The 22,351-nt window shown below is 31.7% G+C and overlaps 2 protein-coding genes across 2 annotated transcripts; both read left to right on the top strand.

Annotated features, from left to right (window-relative positions):
• The first annotated feature begins 9,883 nt into the window (after positions 1-9,883).
• On the top strand, positions 9,884-15,584 carry LOC7497862 (cellulose synthase-like protein G3). The gene is made up of 6 exons (XM_002303628.4): positions 9,884-10,606; positions 11,481-11,630; positions 11,853-11,978; positions 12,138-12,581; positions 12,899-13,246; positions 14,908-15,584. Exons 1-6 carry the CDS (start codon positions 10,001-10,003, stop codon positions 15,451-15,453), a joined length of 2,220 nt encoding a protein of 739 aa, XP_002303664.2. The 5' UTR covers positions 9,884-10,000; the 3' UTR covers positions 15,454-15,584.
• A 224-nt stretch (positions 15,585-15,808) lies between these two features.
• LOC18097057 (cellulose synthase-like protein G3) lies at positions 15,809-22,191 on the top strand. Its single transcript, XM_006385740.3, has 6 exons — positions 15,809-16,538; positions 18,019-18,168; positions 18,666-18,791; positions 18,930-19,373; positions 19,664-20,011; positions 21,544-22,191. The coding sequence occupies exons 1-6, from the start codon at positions 15,918-15,920 to the stop codon at positions 22,087-22,089; spliced, it is 2,235 nt and encodes a 744-aa protein (XP_006385802.2). The 5' UTR covers positions 15,809-15,917; the 3' UTR covers positions 22,090-22,191.
• Positions 22,192-22,351: the final 160 nt, after the last annotated feature.

Genomic DNA, 22,351 nt, shown 5'->3' on the forward strand with positions numbered 1-22,351 from the left:
TTCTCTGTTTAGTAAATTACTAGTTAATTTCCTAAACAATGATTTATCACGTTATTAACACATTTTCTAGCAGAAAGAAAAATTATAATTGTGAATTAAAAACTTGGAGAGTATGTTTAATAAAATTAACCAAGGTTTTTATGCATCAATAAATATCAATATTATCCAAACACTTTTTTTTAATCAAATACTAAGTTGAGAATCTAAGAGATAGATGCAGATAAAGCACTTGATCTTGTTCTAAAGGGAAATCAATTTTTTTACATAGCGATATTTTTTATATATATAAGAAGATAAATAATTTAAATTTCATTGAAACAAAATAATTTGCTAGTATAACCTCTCTTTCTCTTATCGATATCTATTACCTCTATTAAAAAAAATATATTTTTGTTGTTCTATGTCATGCATTTAATAGAATCAAAAGCAATCACCACTAACATCAAAAACATCTTGGACGTATTAAAATAAGGATGAGAAATGTATTTATCTAATTAAAACTTTTTTCATCTCATTAAATCATGTGGGTCATCCTGAAGGCCTCTCAACCCAGCTTCTTGCTTGATATGAGTTTCAAATTAAATAGTGTGAGAGTTAAACTAATATGACTTGGTTGATTTGATGGTTTCAACCACAACCCCATCAAAACTAGGTTTGGCAAAAAAAACTATACACGCTGTTGTTTTTTTTTTTTTTTTATAAAAACTAAAATGACAGTGTTTTGGGTGGATTTGAATCTTAAGCCATGGCACAACTGACTCGGTCAAGGAAGTCAAGACCCAATTCACCTTTTCTTTAAAAAAATTTAAAACGACATTGATCCAACACTTTATTATAAAACTCATATTGAGATGATGATTTTTGAATAGACATAGGTCAAATCAGGTTAATTTACTCAACTCATGACCTAGGTTATATACCCTTTCCACATTTAATAACCTTATCTTTTAGAATTATTTTTTTTGTTAAATTAAACTTTTAACAATCTAAAAAAATAAAAGGAAGGGTTCAAAGTTTGAATAAAGAAAATTAACAAAAAACTAAAAAATAAATAAATAAGGAAGGTTTGAATAAAAATTGAAAAAAAAAGGCTAGGTCCGCGTGGTTAGCGAGAAACCCTAGCCTACACATGCATGTGCCTGAAAACCCAGTCCTTCATGTCTAGGTCAATTATTTTTTTTGTATAGAGGTAGATGACATGTCGTTCATCCTTTTATTTTTTTTAGATAAACAACATATCATCTATTGAAGCAGATGACACCCAAATTCTGACCGCCATAATGGTAATAAAAAAATTGGGGTCCAACTTTTAGAACTCTCAAAACTAATTTTCCAAACAATTTTCACCCGAAAACTATTAAAGACACTCAAGAGGTTTTAAAAAACTCATTTATGGCATTAAACTTAGAAAAAATCAGTTTGAAAATGCAAAACCAACGTGATCTAAAAAAACTTTTCTAGATTTGATCTATTTTTTTCAAGCAAGATGAAGGTAAAAAAATACCTCAGTGGAACTTCTCTCATCGAAACAGACCTATTGATACATAGAACAATCTTTTTTGTAGTAGGATTTTTGGCCAACTAAGAACTTTCTCTTTCCTTTACTGTTTTTCAAACATAGCCTCTCTCTTCTCTCTCAAACGAGGAACCAAAATAGAAACAAAATAAAGTCTTGGACCAAAACGTTTGATCTTCAAACTAAAGAAACCAAAAATGAACTTTGACAAAACCCTAGGATAAATATAGCAAAAAAATGGAGTGATCGTTTTTTTTTCTAATTTAATAGCAAGGCTACTTTTTTTCTTATTCAATCTTGACCCCTTAACTTCAATCTTTTGAAAAAATAAAATCAAATTGAGTTTTGCAAAATCAAGAACCATCTCACTACCATAATCTTTATATTTACCGATGGAATTTTCCGTCGGTATTTGTACTATCATTCCGTTGGTAATTAATTTACCAACGAAATCACCAACAGAAATGCTCCGTTGGTGAATCTTTTGTCGATAATTTTTTTTTCCGTCGGTAATAAAAAAATATTATTACCGATGAATTTACTGATGAAAAACGTGTGAAAAACAAATTACCCGCTTCATTCCATCAGTATTTCCCTCGGAGAAATACCGTATGTAATTTCGCCAGTAATTATTTAAAAATATTTTTTAAAAAAATCAATTTTATAAAAATATAAAATAATTAAATTAATATAAAATCAACACTCTATAATACTCAAAACGCTTGAAAAAAAGAAGAAGAAAATCAACTCAAACAAATTTACAACAAATAAATAACACGAAAAAATAAATTCAACTAAAAAAATTCATATGAAAAAAATGAAGTTGTTATTGCTAAAAATTTAAAAATTCTATAAATAAATCAACTAAAAATTGATCTCATATGAAAAATAAATCCTACAACAATATTCATACAATTATTAAGAACAAAAACAATTAAAAATAAAATAAAATAACAAATATAGTGAAAAAAAACACAAACAAAGAAGAAGAAAAGAAAAATCTTTACCTTAATGTGGTTGCAAGTGAAGCTAAGAAGAGAATTTTTTTTTTTGTAAAGTATATTAATTAAAAAAAACCGAGAAGAAAAAAGAAGAAAAGAGAAGAATACATACCTGAGCATGGAGGAGAAGATAAAGAGTTGAGAAGAGAAGAGAAATAAATGGATATTGATGTTTTTTACATATGGAGAAGAAGAAGAACAAAGGAGCCCCGTCTGTTATCAAATTAGGGATTCTAGGCTTTTTAATGGGGCGTTTTACCGACGATTTTACAGACTGATAATTAAATATTAATATTTTTAATCATTTCGTCGGTGATTCCGTCTGTAATATTTAATTTAAAATTTTAATTTAATAAATTTTTTTCAGAAAACCGCAAAACAACACCGACGACTTTTTAATCTGTCGGTGATTTTGTCTGTAAAAAACAGTAATTAATAGTGCAGTTAGGAAGTGAATAGTTTCAGAGCTCTTTAGAAAATACCGACAAAATTTTCTGTTGGTGATTCCCTTTGTAATTGACATGATGAACAATGTTCACAGTTTATGAACGAATTTATCAACGGATTTTATTCCGTCGGTAATTTGGTTGGTAAAAATGGTCGTCATCATTTTTTTTACTTTGTTTTAATTATTTTTTTTCACTGTAATTCCCTCAGTAAATATTGAGAGAATATTTCCGTTGGTAAATACCGACGGAATATTTTCGTTGGTAAAATCCGTCGGCAATTTACCAACAAAAATATTCCCTCGATCTCAATTGCAAGATTTTTTTTTAAGACTATAATAGTCCCACAAAGATCTAAAAGTAATGAATTAAGAAGATTGATTCTAAATAAACATAATATTAAATGATTAAATCGATGAAAAAGAAAAAAAAACATTATTCTAATTTAGTGAATAATGCTATACGAGGATAGCTAGAGGGAAAACACCAAATTTTTTGGTTGTTTTGTTAACGAAGATGACAATACAGGAAGCTTTTCAACCCCTAGACTCTCTCTTTCTAAACTTGGATTGGTTGCAGATTGATTACCCCCATTTCTCCTGAACAGGGCTTTGAATTGGAGCAAGTCCTATAATGTTTTTCTACAGCACTTTGGAGTCAATATCAGCTAAACAGGATCAACATACATGGGGAAAAAATAGGTTAAGGTCGAGTATCTTGAAAGATATGTGTTGAGTTTAGAACAGAGATGAATATCCCTCTTGAACATTCTCCTTACCTGTCTATTTAATCTTTTTTGTTTGAATATTATCCCTAAAAAACGTAATGGCAAATCAGGACATTTATGAGATCGAGAGCCATGGCCCATGAGAAAGACATGATCATCGTGTCACCACTCACCACCATTGTTCCACAAAAAACGTAATGGTAACATTTATGAGATCGAGAGACATGGCCCGTGGGAAAGATGTGATCACCTCGTGTCACCATCACCGTTCGACTGCAGGAAGTGTCGACAAACTAGTGGCCAGCAGATGCATGTTCAATCTTCGAGGGGCCAATTATGGCTGAGGGCTGAAAACTAAAACCATTCATTGTGCACAATGCTCCCAAATGCATGTTAAGGTATGGTCACCGTCACATCATAACCGAGATGGAAACCCTTGTAATAAAATCGGAAAGGAGAAATTTTAGAGCGTTTAAAAAATAACTACAAATACTTATATATATATATATATATATATATATAGACAAAATAAAGAAATACGAGAGAAAATAAAAAATATTTTTAAGCCTAAATGAAAATATTTTTATTATTTTTTGTGAGTCTTAATATAATTTTCTCTTTCATTATCTATAACCAACTAAATTACCAAATAAGATTACCATCAAATAAAAGCTCTCATCATAAAGAGCTCAAAGATACCTAATTTACACAATTTTATCATCTACTTTAAAAGATATATTTATTTAAAGATCTTTATTTTCATATATATATATGTATTGTCTAACTCTACCTAAGAGTCCATTTTAATTCAAAGTTTATAAAAAAAGAGAAAAAAATGCAATGTCACTATTACAGTAGAAAACACACTTTCGTTTTCAAATTCAAAATATGAGATATTTTCATATTAATTTATATATTAATTAAAATAATGTTAGCAGACACTGTAGTTTGTAGTCACATGCTCTACTCCTTTGAGATACATGTCTAATTAACCTCTCTCCACTAGCTAATTAAATCTGTACTTGAGAATATCTTAAAAATAAAATAAAATAAACAAACCATTTATAATATCATCAAAATTCCTAGTATCACGGCAACGTATAAGCAAGATCAAATTCTTTTAGCACCGGTACTTGGACCACGTCACAAAAATTATTTATCATATCATTTATAAATTAGGTTAATAAACATAAAATACAATAACCTCCACCTGATGATATAAGCATTTCACGTGACACTACTAGAAAATCTATGATTTGTAATATAATATCTCGTCGAAAATATTAAAGAATTCTATCGGAAATTAACTTGACAATTTTTCATAGAAAAAACAAAGTTGACAACAACATTAAAAACAAAGTTGACAACAACATTAATAAAATAATCAACCATGATATTTATATATTAACATAAAAATAATTTAAAAAACTATAAAGAGAGAATGCATGAAATAAGAGAAATAAAAAATATATAAAAAAGAGATTACTGTTAGAAAGAATGAGTAAATAAAAAAAATTCAAAAGACAAAAATTAATAGTGAAAAATTTTGAAGAGAAAGAAATTGTAAAACAATGTTGATTGATTGGGAGATGTGAAGAATAAGAAATAAAAGGAGAAAGATGATGGGAAAAAGAGAGGTTGGTGTTAGAAAGAATGAAAGGGAGGTGTGAGGAAAAAAAAAAAAAAGAGGTTGCCAGGGTGAAATAGGATGATTTGGTGGAGGAGTGGAGTTGGTGTTAGGCAAGGAAATAAAACATAGTTGGAAGGAGGGACACCTTTTGGTATTGTGACCTTGAATTATGCAGATTTAGCAGTATCTCAGGTATTGACGAGAAGAATGATTACTAGAAGGAAAAGGTGGTCTACCAACTGGTGGTGTCGAATAATGATTGACATTGTGGCTAAATGGACGCCATGAGTTGTTGTTGCTAGAGCCTGAGTGAGAGCGCCAGCTTTGTGTGTTGCGACTGAGTGGATTCGCAGTCGTTAGGAAGGGAAATGATTCAGGCATTGATGTTTTTAAAAATGCTTTAAAGGTGAGGATTTTTTTATGAAGTTCTTCAAAGATAATTGGTGAATCTTAGACTTGAATTGCCGAAACCAGTTCATTGTAATCATCTCCGAGGCTATCAAGAACTTTTTATGTAAGATTCTTTATATCAAGCGGGATTCCAACATAAAAATCTATTTATAATAGAAAAGCCAACATAAAAATCCAAAAAATCACCAAAGCAAGCTTGAATTAAATTTGATTGTAAGAGCAAATTAGTAATTTTAAGTGTAGTGAGAATATTTCATTGTTTTTTTTTTAAAAAAGAAGAAGTCTTTGTAACTCCATTAAAAAAAAAGAAAAAAGAAGAAGAAATAAATCACATAAGAAAACCATATTACCCCTAAGCCTAGCCTTCATTGATTTGATGTTTAGAAAAATCTTCAATATACTATTATAATCTACGTAACGTCTCTAATGGTAGAATATTTTTTCCGACGTGCTATATATTTTATTAATAATAGGGGTGGTCTATCATTACTAAATAATTAGAAGATAACATGCATCAATCACGTGCCTCGACTGCAAGGGCAATAGTTGTCATGATTAATTTGTTGGAAAAATATCACTGCCAAATCCCAATAATTCAAGTGGTCCCAGTAATGGAGAAGACTGCATTAAAATTTAGAGTGGGCTAATTGTTAGTTGTGATTGTGGCTCCTTCAAAAAAAAAAAAAAAAAAACAAAAAGAATGATTGGACTTGTGGTTTTGTCCTTCCCCTTAATTCTCTAGTGACTCTCGTAGAGATTTCTTTTCAGCTAAAATATCATTTCCTGACATTCAAAAATATCTGATTGTATACTATAGTAAATTATGGAGGTTTTTTTTTTTTTTATTATTATTATTAATAATAATATGAATATCTGGATTAACTTGCGTGTATTTTGATTAATTTTATATACCCTGAAGTTAACGACCATATAAGTCTCTAGTGACCCTGAGATTTGTAGAACTCGAACTGCTGATCTCTAGAAAACAAATCTAAAATTTAACTAATTAAGCTACACCACATTATTAAATTATCCAAACTTTTAATTGTATTAGTTCGTCTCTCAATAGAAATTATCTAATGTTCTTACTCATAGTCTCGTGATGAGTTTTATTTTGGCTCCTAATCCCTTGGCTCGTAGCTAATATAAGCTTCCTAATCCCTTGGCTCGTAGCTAATATGAGATATTGTTATTAACATAGCCTCCATGTCAAGGATCTTAGAAGAAGAGAGCACACATATTCCACAACATACGTTTTGTATAAAATGTTTTATATAAAAAAAATTAATCAATGTAAAATATTTTCCGAACGCTTTATAAACTTAGTTTATTTATTAAAAAGTATTTTTAACTTTTAAAGTTTAAAAACTTTACGAATAATAACCAACCCATAATAAAAATTAACTATTTTTACCACCACCACTCCACTAACTACAATCACCACCTTCCCATCACAATTGTTGCCGTTGTCAACATTCACCATCATACTATAACCATAACAACCTCTTCTTTATCTGCATTTTTATTACCATATTTATTATTACTATTGTCATTATTATCTCCTCCACTATCATAATCATTGTTATCCGATCACTATAAAAAATCATCAACATTTTATAATCATGTATTTTCACATCATTATTTAATAAATATTGTAAAATTTGTTTGATGTAAAATATTTTACATGTAAAATAAAATATATTTTATACACAATCAACAAACTCTTATTGAACAAATAAAATGGAGTATTACGTATTATGGTCAACGAACCTTGTTTTTATTTCTCTACAAGGCAATTCTCAAACAATTATGAAAAAAAACTCAATGAACCACTTAGGTAATATTTAATTATTGTACTAAGACATAAGAGATAAAAATAATACGAATTCAAAAGAGACATGATAATTTTTTTTTTAATTCGATCGAGAAAACTCCACCCCTAGAAAACGTATTTTATGGGCTCAGGTGAGCGAGTAAAACCCCGACTATCCCAGATTCTTATAAGAAATACACGCCTTGACTATGTATATTTAAATATGTAAACTTTAATATGTATTATGTCCAACTTGCATATTTAAATAAAATAATTATAATTTTCAAATTTACTCTAGTGACTCATGTTCTAATGACCGCGAAACACCGCTGAGGGCAATGTGTTATCTAAGTGATCCAACAACTCGGCCACAATTAGCGTATGTTCAATTTCCTCAAATATTTCGAGGAATCAACAAAAGTGACATCTACAATGCCGAATTCAAACGTTTGTATCAAGTTATTGTTATGGGATTTGATGGATTGAGTGGCCTAATTATCTTGGAACTGGAAGTTTCTTTCGACGACGAGCTTTATACGCAAGTCCATCAAGCCTCGCATCACCAGAGATTCCTGAACTAGCCCCAGACTATCATATCGTGGACAAGCCTGCCCAATCGCAGTCAGTTCTGGCACTAGCACATCAAGTAGCAAGTTGCAATTATGAAAGCCGAAGCAACTGGGGCTCAAAGGTAACTCATCGATTGATGCTCAAGACTTTTAGACTTAGTCTTTTTATGCCCCCCTATTTTGACCTCAAAAAGATTTTTAAAAGGACACGCATTGAAATCAATTATTGAAATTACTAAACAAATGGACGGACGGACGGACGAGACTCATTTGACAGAATAAATAGCTATCTATATAGCTCTTGTTTAAAAAATTATTACATGAACCTATTTCATGTGAAACAACCAGTTGTGGTATTCATTTTCCCTCTCAAACTGCTTACATACTTAATATCTTACAAAAGAACAAATAAAAACCAGCTTTGGTTAAGGATAACACTGAAACTATTAGAAATTAGAAGGTGTTAGAAAATAATATAAATTATATCATGAGACTTCATTTAAGAGTTTAAGCTTTTAGATTGAGATAGTTCTTTAATATGATATCAGAGTTTTGATGACCAAGCGGTCACTAGTTCGAATCTCACCATCCCTATTTATTTGATAAAAATTAAGCATAAGGTAAAGTAAGCTTGTGCAAGTTTCAAGCCCAAAAAGCTTTCACTTGAGGGGGTGTGTTAGAGAATAATATAAATCATATCCTGGGACCTCATCTAAGAGCTTAAGCTTTTAGGTTGAGATGGTTCTTTGACAGAAGGATACTATTGAAAAATTGTAACTATAAAGGTAGGAGTCATGGATGATAATTTGACCGGAATATCCAATTGATACAAATCCAAATCTACTAGAATGAGTGGAGTTTTTTAGATGATTGTCTTATTTGATAAGTAATATATATGTATGATAATAATTTTTAAAAATAATATAAATTATATCTTAAGTTTTTAAATTTAGATGGTTTTTTGATATTGTATTATAGCTTTAATGATCAATAGATCACGAGTTCGAATCTTATCATCTCTATTTATTTAATAAAATTAAATATAAAATATTATAGACCTATATAAATTTTAAACTTAAAAAACTTTTATTTATAAAATATATTTAAAAATAATATAAATTATATTTTAAAACCTATACTAAATATCACCATGTAAAAACACTGCTGTGCTCCACAACCTTAGTCTCCTGCTCCATAAACCTCGCCTTGTCACTCTCCGACTTTGTCCTTACTTTCATGTGGATCCACACACAGACTTTTCGCATGTGTCCAGTCTATCGTAAGCAATTCCCTGAAAATGTTGAAAAGTCATGAAAAGAAGTGATTTTCCAGCTTTAGACCACTGAATAATTTAAGAGGCTTGCGAGTTGCAACTATTTTTCTAAATATTTTCTGGAATATATTTGTTTTTTTATTTTTTTTACTTGCTAAATTCAAAAAAAAAAAAAAAAAACTCTTCAAGTTACAATATATGTACAGTGCTGCACGCTCTCTCTATATTATTACTATTTAATTTCTTAAATCACATATACACATCGACGACGCAGTGAATTTTATTGAAACCATGTTTCCGTGCACACAATTATCATATCAGCTGTTCATATCTCTCATGACCACTCATTTCTCTACTGCTTGTATTTGTCGTTCTATAATTTAATCACCCAGTTAATATACAATAGGAGTTCTGCGGTATTTTTATTTTTTTTAGCTTATACACTCCAGCGCCAGTATATCACTACAGAAGTAATTTCCTCCTAAGGTACAAGAAAAATAGATTAACGTGTCTGTCATCACCTGCCCATCTTGATCAGTTCTTCACTGAGGCCTATATATAAAGACCTTTATAACCACCATCATCTTGGGATATAGCTAGCACCACCAAAAAACATGGAGGGTCGTCTAAAAGGACAAGCCACCACCAATGTTGCTCCTCCTCTTCACACTGTTAAGCCCTTGCGGAGAACAATCTTCAACCGTGTGTTCGCCGCAATTTATGCTCTTGCCATTTTAACTCTGCTCTATTATCATGCTAAAACGCTCATCTACTCAACTAACCTAGTCTCATTCTCTACAACCCTTGCCCTTTTATTCTCCGACCTTGTTCTTGCATTCATGTGGGTGAACACGCAGACCTTTCGCATGTGTCCAGTCTATCGTAAGCAATTCCCTGAAAACGTTGAAAAAGTCCTGAAAAGAAGTGATTTTCCAGCTTTCGATGTGTTTGTATGCACTGCGGATCCATACAAAGAGCCACCAATAGGTGTAGTGAATACGGCTTTATCAGTAATGGCATATGACTATCCAACAGAGAAGATATCAGTTTACATATCTGATGATGGAGGCTCAGCCTTGACTCTCTTTGCTTTCATGGAGGCTGCTAAGTTTGCTACCCACTGGTTACCATTTTGTAAGAAGAACAACATACTAGAGAGGAACCCTGAAGCACTTTTTGAATCTAATCATCCTTGCACCTCTGAGTCTGAGAAGATTAAGGTAAGATACTGTAACATTGATGATGTTCTCTTGATATATATACTTGAGATTTTTTTTATATCAAAATTAAGGAACTTTTAGAAAAGATGAATAAAATAGCCAAGCCAGTAACTTAACTAGCATTTAGACCTCCAACCACTAATTCTAGACCTTGGCTTCGTAAATTCGGGTTGAGGCACCTTTCTGATTATGGAGGCATGCTTACAAAACGATTGCTTGCAAGTTTTTTTTTCATGTTTTAAAAATATTTTTTAAAAAATTAATTTTTTTGTTTTAAATTAATTTTTTTAATTTTAAAATATTTTGATATACTAATATCAAAAATAAATTTTTAAAAATAAAAATAATTATTTTAATGTATTTTTAAGTAAAAAACACTTTTAAAAAAATTGATTTTTTTTGTTTCAAATTAATTTTTCTTTTGGTGTTTTTAAAACGTTTCAATATGTTGATATTAAAAAAAAATTTAAAAAATATTATTTTAATATATTTTTAAATAAAAATTATTTTAAAAATAATTATTATTATAATATCAAATATTCTCTAAGTATTTATTTGTGGATAGCTAGCTAGCCAGCCATCCTGAAATACATGTAAAAAGATTAAAAAAAAAAAAACAACAGAAGAATAATCAACTGTAACAAAAAAAAAAATAATAAGGGATAAAGAAGAGTTGCTGGATTGACCACTTATTGTATTGATTCTGAAAGAGGGAGTATGAAATAGACATTTTCTTCCGAGACCATGTGCTCCACTTCTGCATATTTATAAAATCCTTTATTAATTCGAATGCTGTAATTAGAGAAGAGATTATCTCATTAATTATACAAGTAGCGGGTATCAATAAAGATATTGTTTCTTGATTATGTGATAGATGATGTATGAAAGCATGAAAGTCAAAGTAGGGCATGTTCTTGAGAGAGGTACGGTTGGTGATCAGTACATCACTAGTGACCATGAACGAGAAGCTTTCAATAAATGGAGTAATAAATTCACCCGACAAGATCATCCCGCAGTGATTCAGGTTTGGATTCATACAATTATTATCAGACCCTTTTTCTTTTTAACCACCGTCTTAATTTGTTTTCCGAAGGTTTAATACTGTTTGTGCCGGGTCATGTCAACCATCAACGGCCCACCCTGCACATTTTCAAGAAACAAGCCTCACCGTCGATGGTTTATAAGAGTACAGAAATTCACCAGCCTATTTATTGTATCCTAACACATTTCTTTGAACAATGGGCAGGTTTTGTTAGATGCTAGCAAGGACAAAGACATCGATGGTTGTTTGATGCCAAACCTCATCTATATCTCTAGAGGAAAAAGCAAAGCTTCACCTCACCACTTTAAAGCCGGCGCCCTTAATGCCTTGGTACACATACCTCTCCACAACCACAGCATTTTAAAGTTGGGACACCACCATTGCTTGGAAATACATCGCTGTACAATTTCATGTTAGCAGTACATGTCAATTCACCTTGCTAGTTCTTAATTAGTAGATTAATACACATTTCTCTTGTTTGCGTTGTAGCTGCGAGTATCAGGTAGCATGACCAATGCACCCATGGTTTTATCTCTAGATTGTGACTTCCGCTCGAATGATCCTCAAACACCTCTACGGGTACTGTGTTATCTATGCGATCCAGCGATTCCGACTGACTTTGCGTATGTTCAATTTCCTCAACTGTTCCAAGGAATCAACAAAAGTGATATCTATAATGCTGAATACAAACGTTTGTTTCAAATCAATATGTTGGGTTTTGATGGATTAAGCGGCCCTAATCATGTCGGAACCGGAGGTTTCTTTCGACGACGATCTTTTTTCGGAAGTCCATCAAGCCTAATATTACCAGAGATTCCTGAACTAGCCCCGGATTATGTTGTAGACAAGCCTATCCAATCCCAATCTATTTTGTCATTGGCACATCGAGTAGCAAATTGCAATTATGAAAATCAAACCGACTGGGGCTCTAAGGTAAGTAATCGATTACTTACTGTTCAAAATATGGGTTGCTAATAAAAATTTGAAGTGTAATCCTTAAATTATTGGATGAAGGAGACTCATTTGATACGCGAGTACTGATTTTAGCAGAGTCATTTGGCAATTGGAACAGTCCTGCATATAACTAATTTTCAAAAAATTATAAGATACATTTGCTAATTTGATCAATTGCCCGCAACAGGTGATAGTACTAGAATTCGTCGCATCAGACAATTGGATAGCAAAAAATATAGTAATTTCCGAGTTTTCCATATGGTAACTTCGCCTATAACTGGTTGTAAAATATGCAGATCGGATTCAGATATGGATCATTGGTTGAGGATTACTACACAGGTTTCAGGATGCATTGCGAGGGGTGGAAGTCCGCATTTTGTAATCCTGATAGGCCTGCATTCTTCGGTGATGTTCCTAACAGCTTGATTGGTGCGCTTGATCAACAAAAGAGATGGTCAGTCGGACTTCTTGAGGTGGGGTTCTCTAAATATAGCCCAGCAACTTACGGTGTTAGGACGATGGGTCCTTCGATGGGACTTGCTTATGCACAGGTAGCATTTTGGCCACTGTGGTCAATTCCGATCACCGCATACGCTTTCCTTCCCCAGCTAGCACTTCTCAACAAAGTTTATATTTTCCCAAAGGTATGCTATGCTTTCCTAACAAGAGCATAAATTAAAAATTAACGTTAATTGATAATCAAAACAAATATAAAAGAGGTGACGATTTTACTGCTTGTGACTTCCTATAATACTATTCATTTTTTATAAGATTTTTATTTTTTATTTTATTTTTTTAAATTTTTTTTTATTAAAAATTGAATTTTATGATTTGTTGTGATTTTTTTATGTGGTTGATTCATGTATTTTTTTAAAAAATTGATGTTTTTTTTTTAATTTTTTATCCGGTTGATTAGGAATTAGAATTCATGATTTGTTTTAGTTTATTTTCTATCAAGTTATCCTAGTCTCATGATCCAGATCAAGGGTTTTACAGGTTAACCTGAGTTGACCGGAGTCATCTTATTGTGTTCTTTTTTAAATTGATTTTTTTTTTCAATTTCATTCTTCAACAATTAATTGATTGAGAATTGTGCTTCATGATTTTTTTATTTGTTTTATATGGGGTTATCATAGTCTCAATAACCGAGTCGCTAGTCTAGCAAGTTAACTCATGTCATGGATTTGACAAGTTAACTTGGGTTAACTCATGATGTTTCTTATCTTTTTTTTAATTGATTTTTTTCTTCAATTTCATCATTCAATATTTAGTTGATTGATAATTGAGTTTCATAATTTATTTAGATTTGTTTTATATAGGTTATCATGGTCTTGTGATCTAGGTCGTGAATTTGATAGATTAATTTAAGTTGATCCACATCGATCCAATATATTATTATTTCAATATTTAAAAATGATATCTTCTTGATTTTTTTAGTCAAATTACATTCTTACGAGTTGCACGGGTTGTTTTTAGATCCGTCAAGTCAATATGATCATATTGAGACAACCTCCCCAGGATTTAATCAACATTTGAATAATTAAGAATTAAGTTTTATTATTTATTTTGATTTATTTTACATGACAATAATATAATAGAGTAAATTATGTTCCAATCCCTGCATATTCCATAATATTCTGCTTCAACATCAATAGTTTAATATATTTCATCGTTAACCTTCAAAAACTTCCAATTTGATTCGTTGCCGTTAAATACTGATAAAAGTTGTAAGAGTTTTACGGAACACTATATTTATGTGTATTGAGTTTTCTTGGAGGAAAAAGCGAGAGAAAAATAAGAAAGCAAGAACGAGAAAGTTGGAGAAGTGAGTATTCCAACAGTTGCTTAGCTATTTGAGGGCTAGGGATCACATTGCAATTCTGGAAAACTATAAGTTTATGAATTCTTAATTGATAGGGCCGGAATGGAAAATTACTGAATATAATTAAGGGGCTAAAATATAGTTTGTCCAAAATAAATTATGAAGGAAATTTCCTGGAAATCATGTAGAGCTGGTCTGCTAGAGATGCTTCAGCCCAATCCAATGAGATATTCAAGGGCTATAAAATTCAATACTGAATGGAGATGTTCTGAACGCTTGTTTGTGAATTTATAGACGAACTGTTAATTGTACTTGTTAATTATCATAAACATATAATCTTCTAATTATGTCAATTATACAATATTTCCATCACGGAAGAAATCACAAGAGTTGAATATCTGATATCGAAATCTGTTTTATTTAGAATTAAAAATATTTATTTTTAAGATTATTAAAATAAAAACTGGAAAAAATGTGTTGTAGGTCTCAGAGCCATGGTTTTTCTTGTATGCGTTTCTTTTCTTGGGGGCCTATGGTCAAGATTGTCTTGACTTTATCTTAGCGGGAGGAACAATCCAGAGATGGTGGAGTGATCAGCGGTTTTGGATCATAAGGGGAATAACAAGTTACTTCTTTGGTTCCATAGAGTTCTTCCTCAAGTTCTTGGGAATTTCAGCATTTGGCTTTACCGTCACAAGCAAAGCAGTTGATGCTGAACAAAGTAAAAGATACGAACAAGGGATCTTTGAGTTTGGGGTACATTCACCCATGTTTGTCTCCCTAACATTGGCGGCCATAATTAATTTAATCTCATTTTCCCAAGGGCTTGTTGAAGTTTTCAGAGGAAACAATTTGGAGGGACTATTCGTGCAGATGTTCATATCTGGTTTTGCTGTGGTGAATTCTTGGCCAATTTACGAAGCCATAGCTTTGAGAAATGACAATGGGAAAATGCCTGTCAAAACCACCATTATGGCAACACTTCTGGCAGGTGCATTCTATGCAGCATCTTCTTTCATCTGCAGGTAAGAATATGAGGGCATTTGATTCATGTTGTAAAGGAAGTGACGGTTTTACTTTATTTGCCGATCTACAGCAACATTCCCTCCCTAGGATGTATTTCTGAAAAGTAAGAAATAAAAATAAAAAATTTAATTCAATGTATTTTTAAATTCAAAAACAGAAGAGGAACTGCTATCCTTTTTAGTATTTTTACTATTGATGTAAAACAAAGGATTCTATCACCGCAAAACCAATTGCTATTTGAACGAGGGTCAAAATAATAATTTTACTGCTAAAATTCACGGTGTAATGTTCCTTGTGCTAGAACAAGTGTTCCCTACCTCCTTTCGTTTTAGTTTATTCTTTTTATGTCATTTCACACATTAATCAAAGAAATTGTTTTTTACTGTCCTTACTGATCTGTCCGTCTCCACACAAGTCTTTAAATAAAGACTCGCAATCATACTGAGGATATAGCACCGACAAAAACTATGGGGGCTCGTCAGCAAGGAGGCAGCGCCATCCAAGCCACCAGCACAGGCGGGCATCCTTCTCTTCACACGGTTAAGCCCTTGGGCAGAACACTTTTCAACCGTGTGTTTGCAACCATTTATGCTCTTTCCATTTTAGCTCTACTCTTTTACCATGCAAAAACACTCTTCTACTCCACAACCCTGGTCTCTTTCTCCGTAACCCTCGCTTTGTTAATCTCCGATCTTGTTCTAGCATTTTTTTGGGTCAGCACACAGACTTTTCGAATGTTTCCAGTCTATCGAAAACAATTCCCTGAAAACCTTAAAAAAATAATGGAAAGGAGTGATTTTCCTGCCTTGGACGTGTTTATATGCACTGCCGATCCATACAAGGAGCCACCGATAAGTGTAGTGAATACGGCTTTATCTGTAATGGCGTATGACTATCCAACAGAGAAGATTTCAGTCTATGTATCTGATGATGGAGGCTCAGCCTTGACTCTTTTTGCTTTCATGGAGGCTTCCAAGTTTGCTACTCACTGGTTACCATTTTGTAAGAAGAACAATATACTAGAGAGGAGCCCTGAAGCATATTTTGAATTAAATCACACCTGCACATCTGAGGCTGTAAACATCAAGGTAAGATACTTTAATGAAAACTAAAAGTCTTCATTCATGAAAAGAAGACAAGAACATGAATGTTTTCTGCATTTACTTGATATTTTTGTCTGGATTGTGACAGGTTATAATCTGTTTATAAATATTTTAAAATAATATATTTTTATTTTTAAAAAAATTATTTTTGAGATCTGGGGATATAAAAAAAATAATTTTTAACATTATTTTTTAAATTTTTAAAAAATACTATTTCAACTGCAGTATATTTTACATCATTTTGTCAAGGTTCTTTGTGTGGATTAATCCATAGTGGTTCGGATTTATTTATAATTTATTTTGGGAAACGCCATAACCATCATTAAAATAACACACCAATAGGTAGCCTCTTGGAGAAAAAGTACAGAAAATAGGCAACGACAAATCTATACCATTCAAACAGCCAATGGGAAGAAACAAGACTCAGCTCCCAACCATCACGTCCCCATATAGTGCTTGTTCTTTTTTTATATACATATATTATATTTTATTTTAATTCGAATCCTTGGCTCTTATTCTCCCCCTAGTTGCATTTTTTAATTTACATATGCCGAAGACAAGCACATTTTGTGGTTTGCGTGCTCGCCGGTCCGACTGGTTTCCTCAGCACGTTAATTAGTTTAAGGACATTATATAAACTAGGTCTAAGGAAACTTTTAGAAAAGAATAAAGTAAAAGATTCATACTGATTTGCACAGTTATAATCCATCTGTATGCGTGGCCCGGGGCTAAAATCTTTCTATATCTTAATACGATGGCACAGCTAATTGCGGTGTCATCTTGGACTTTTCTGTGTGCAAGTGGGGGTACGTAGTCGTCGGTGAGATGAACTGACAATTTAGCTATACATTCTATATTTGCTCTTTCCTTTATTTGGATGAATCATATCCTAATCCTCGATAATTGAGATTATTATGCAATCTTATCACATCCCTTGAAAAGAGTGACGGTCAATCAAAAACACTGTCATTCTTCAATTATTTTGATCAAATTTTAAAATATTTTTTTTTAAATATATTAAAATAATATTTTTTATTATTTTTTAAAATTTATTTTCAACTTTATCACGTCAATTTAAAATCATAAAAAAAATTAATTTAAAATATATAAAAAATAGTTTTTTAAAAAATATTTTTTATACACAAAAATAATTAGTTATTTTAAATCGTTTTAATATACTAATAATAAATTATTTAAAAAAAAACTGTTATTCTCTCCCTAGCAATATATTTACAATTTTGTTGTTTAATATATTTTTATATATTTACATATTATTTTTTTATTTTACATCAAATAATAAATAATAATGTAATGATTATTAAATATTTAATAGATAGATATAAATATTTAGAATTCTTATGTAATAAATAAGATAAGAATATAACAAAAACAGAATCAAATGCTGTAGAGGAAGTATGTAATTACTGTAAATAACTTATCGTCTGGTTTCTTGATAATGTCACAGATAATCTATGAAAGCATGAAAGTGAAGGTAGAGCGTGTTCTTGAGAGGGGAAAAGTTGAGGATGAGAACATCACTAGTGGCCAAGAACGAGAAGCTTTCAACAAATGGGCTGATAGCTTCACACGACAAGACCATCCAGCTGTGATTCAGGTTCCCTTTAACAGAATCAATTATGCTCATAAGAGCTGGTTCGATTAATACAAACTAGTACACGCACGTATCATTATCGAACCTGTTCTTGTTTTCTTTATTGATTTTGATGGCTTCTGATCTCATCTGAAGTTCACATTGGCCCTTCAGTCGATAGTTGATTTCAGTTAATCTTTTTTTTTATTTTTTTAAATAAAAATAATATTAATTTGATTTTTTTAATACTTAACAATTCTACCAAATCAAATTTTTTTTAAAACAACTTCTTAATTAGATATGATTAGATCTTCTTCTTAACTAATTTAATTTCAAATTCCATCAAGATTAAGTCTTGGGTCATCGGATTCTCGAATCAATCAGGACAGCATGGTTGAGCAACTATACTCAAGTTAAAATACTATTTTTTTTTTAAAAAAGAAAGAAGATCCCACGTATGATGGTCACGATTCACAAACCTACTCACCTGTATCCTTCACATTTTCTTGAGCCATGAACAGGTTTTGTTAGATGCTAGCAAGGATAAAGACATCGCTGGTTATTCGATGCCAAATCTCATCTACGTCTCTAGAGAGAAAAACAAGGCTTCACCTCACCACTTCAAAGCTGGTGCCCTTAATGCCTTGGTTAGTATGCATGTCCAGTACACTCATGACATTATTAATTAAGTTGGGAGACACTGCTTTAAATCGGCTGCGTAATGCCAACCTAATCTTTACGAACTTTTAATAGAATAACACTCGTTTTTCTTATTTGTGCTGTAGCTAAGAGTATCAGGTTGCATGACCAATGCGCCGATAATCCTAACTCTAGACTGTGACTCATGCTCTAATGACCCCGAAACACCGCTGAGGGCAATGTGTTATCTGAGTGATCCAGAGACTCGGCCACAATTAGCTTACGTTCAATTTCCTCAAATATTTCGAGGAATCAACAAAAGTGACATCTACAATGCCGAATTCAAACGTTTGTATCAAATTAATGTCATGGGATTTGATGGATTAAGTGGCCCTAATTATCTTGGAACCGGATGTTTCTTTCAACGACGAGCTTTCTACGGAAGTCCATCAAGCCTCGCCTCACCAGAGATTCCTGAACTAGCCCCGGACTATATCGTGGACAAGCCTATCCAGTCGCAGTCAGTTCTGGCAAAAGCACATCAAGTAGCAACTTGCAATTATGAAAGCCGAAGCAACTGGGGCTCAAAGGTAACTTCATCGGTTGATGCTCAAGACTTTTAGAGTTGGTCTTTTTTTGCCCCCATATTTTAACCTCGAAGCAAGATTTTTAAAAGGACACGCTTTGCTGACACTCACTAAATCGATTATTGAAATTACTCGACAATTGGATGGACGAGACTCATCTGACAGAATAAATAGTTATCTATATAGCTCTTGTTTAAAAACTTCATTTGCATAGCAAGTCTTCTTTTCATTCGGTATCTTTGTATATGTTATCTTCAATGCCGATGGTATATAACTGGTTTTAAAATGTGCAGATCGGATTCAGATATGGATCATTGTCTGAGGATTACCACACAGGTTTCAGGATGCAATGCGAGGGTTGGAAGTCCATATTTTGCGATCCTGATAGACCTGCATTCTTGGGTGACGTTCCCATCACCTTGAATGATGCGCTGAATCAACAAAAGAGATGGTCAATTGGACTTCTCGAGGTGGGGTTCTCTAAATACAGCCCAGCAACCTTTGGTGTTAAAGCAATAGGTCTTTTGATGGGACTTGCTTATGCACAGTCAGCATTCTGGGCCATCTGGTCGATTCCGATCACCACATACGCTTTCCTTCCCCAGCTAGCTCTTCTCAACAAAGTTTATATATTCCCGAAGGTACGCTATTTTTTCTGACAAAACTAAATAGGGTGAATTATATCCCAAATCCTGAAGATTCCACAATATTATAATTCAGCCTCGATAGTTTAAAATCTTACAGCATGACCCTCAAAGTTTCCAGAAATTCCAATGTGATTCCTTGCTGTTAAATAGCGAAAAAAAATTAAAAGCAAATCCATTGTTTGAATTTTTGTCAGTCCAATATTTTTCTTTTCAAAGGGTTTTTTTTTGGAACACTATCTAATTCATGAGGTTGGGAGGAAAATGCGATTGAAAGATAAAAAATAAAATAAAAATTGGAATTTCCAAGGGGTCACATTGAGATTTTTAACAAGGGGTGACATTGAGTTTTTTTTAAACTATAAAATTATCATCGTAGAATTTTAATCTATACGGGCCAAAACTGAAAATTATCGAATGCCCAAGGGATAAAATATAGTTCATCCGAGATAAATTATGAGGTGAAGTTTATTTCCGAAAACATTTCTTATTGTTTGGCCAATTAGACATTAATTTAGATGATTTATCGATTAATTTCATATTGTTAATTATTCTATTTCATTACAATAAATTCACTATCTCCTAATTCTTTCAATCATACGATATTTCTATTATGAAAATGAAAATGATTGGGTTATTTCTATTCTATATTTTGTTAAGATCACTTTCTAATATACTTTTACTATTTTGATAGATCAAAATACCACTAATTAATTATATTTTTCACAAATGTTGATAATTCGTTTTTTTTAATAATGATGTTAAATACTAGTATTATATTTATATCTAGAAATATAGCTAATTGAAAGTCTTGTTTTATAATTAGAATATTAAATTTTATCTTTTAAAATCATTACCTATCACCTAATTTAATTTCTTCAAAAAAAGGTTTTTGTTTGTCATGCTGCATTTCTTTTCTTTTCTTGTTAATGCTTTTATCCTTTTGTGCTTCCAAATATATCTACCAATAACTTATTTATTTTAAAAAATAAAATATAGTAACTAAAATTCTGAAAGCTTCATTTTATACACTTGTTTTTTATTTGAAATAATTTTGAACTTTAATAATTAAACATAATATTCCAATAAATTTTGATTACTTAAAAAAATAATCATTTTATACACTTGTTTTTTATTTGAAATAATTTTGAACTTTAATAATTAAACATAATATTCCAATAAATTTTGATTACTTAAAAAAAACCTATTTTATAACTATATTGAAAATAAGAGGTAATGTAGAGGGTGTTTGATATAACACGTGATTTTGAATATTCTTAAGTGTTTTTAGTTTGAAAAAAATTAAATTAATTTTTTTAATGTTTTTTGATAATTTTAATGTTGTATGTTAAAAATTAAAAAAAATATTTAATACATTTAAAAAAAATATTTCAAAAAACAACAGCACAACTAACTAGAACATTTACAGCATTTATGAATAAAACTTGTTACAAAGTTGGAGTGGGAATAAAACTATTCTATAAATTGAACATTAATTATTAAAAGAACCGGGAAAACACGTGATGCAGGTGTCAGAGCCATGGTTTTTCCTGTACGCATTTCTTTTCTTGGGGGCATACGGTCAAGATTTTCTTGACTTCATCTTAGCTGGCGGATCAATCCAGAGATGGTGGAGTGATCAGCGATTTTGGATCATAAGGGGAATATCAAGTTACGTATTTGGTTCCGTAGAGTTCTTCCTCAAGTTCTTGGGAATTTCAGCATTTGGCTTCAATGTGACAAGCAAAGTAGTTGATCATGAACAAAGTAAAAGATATGGACAAGGGATCTTCGAGTTTGGGGTACATTCACCCATGTTTGTGACCCTAACAGCGGCAGCCATAATTAATTTAATCTCATTTTCCCAAGGGCTTGTTGAAGTTTTCAGAGGAAACAATTTGGAGGGACTATTCGTGCAGATGTTCATATCTGGTTTTGCCGTGGTGAATTCTTGGCCAATTTATGAAGCCATTGCATGGAGAAAGGATAAGGGGAAAATGCCTATTAAAACCAGTATTATTGCAACACTTCTGGCAGGTACATTGTATACTGTATCTTGTTTCGTTTTCTTGTAAGAACATTAATGAGGACTTGTCGATGAATTATATGATAATTTATTGTGGCATTCCTCCTTCGAATGTCCTCTTCTTTTTTATATTAAAAGAAGGTTCACTTAATTTTGCCATCCATTTACCTTTTCCCTTGTATATTAGCGTATCTGACAACTAGCGGTCACACCTCGAGGTGAGGGCTTGCTCGAGTTTGAATCGGTGCCCCCACGTTTTGTATACATTTATAATGTATGGTTTTGTAATTTTCATCCATACTTCAACCCAT

Source organism: Populus trichocarpa, chromosome 3 (genome assembly GCF_000002775.5).
Source record: "Populus trichocarpa isolate Nisqually-1 chromosome 3, P.trichocarpa_v4.1, whole genome shotgun sequence".
NCBI classification, from domain to species: domain Eukaryota; kingdom Viridiplantae; phylum Streptophyta; class Magnoliopsida; order Malpighiales; family Salicaceae; genus Populus; species Populus trichocarpa.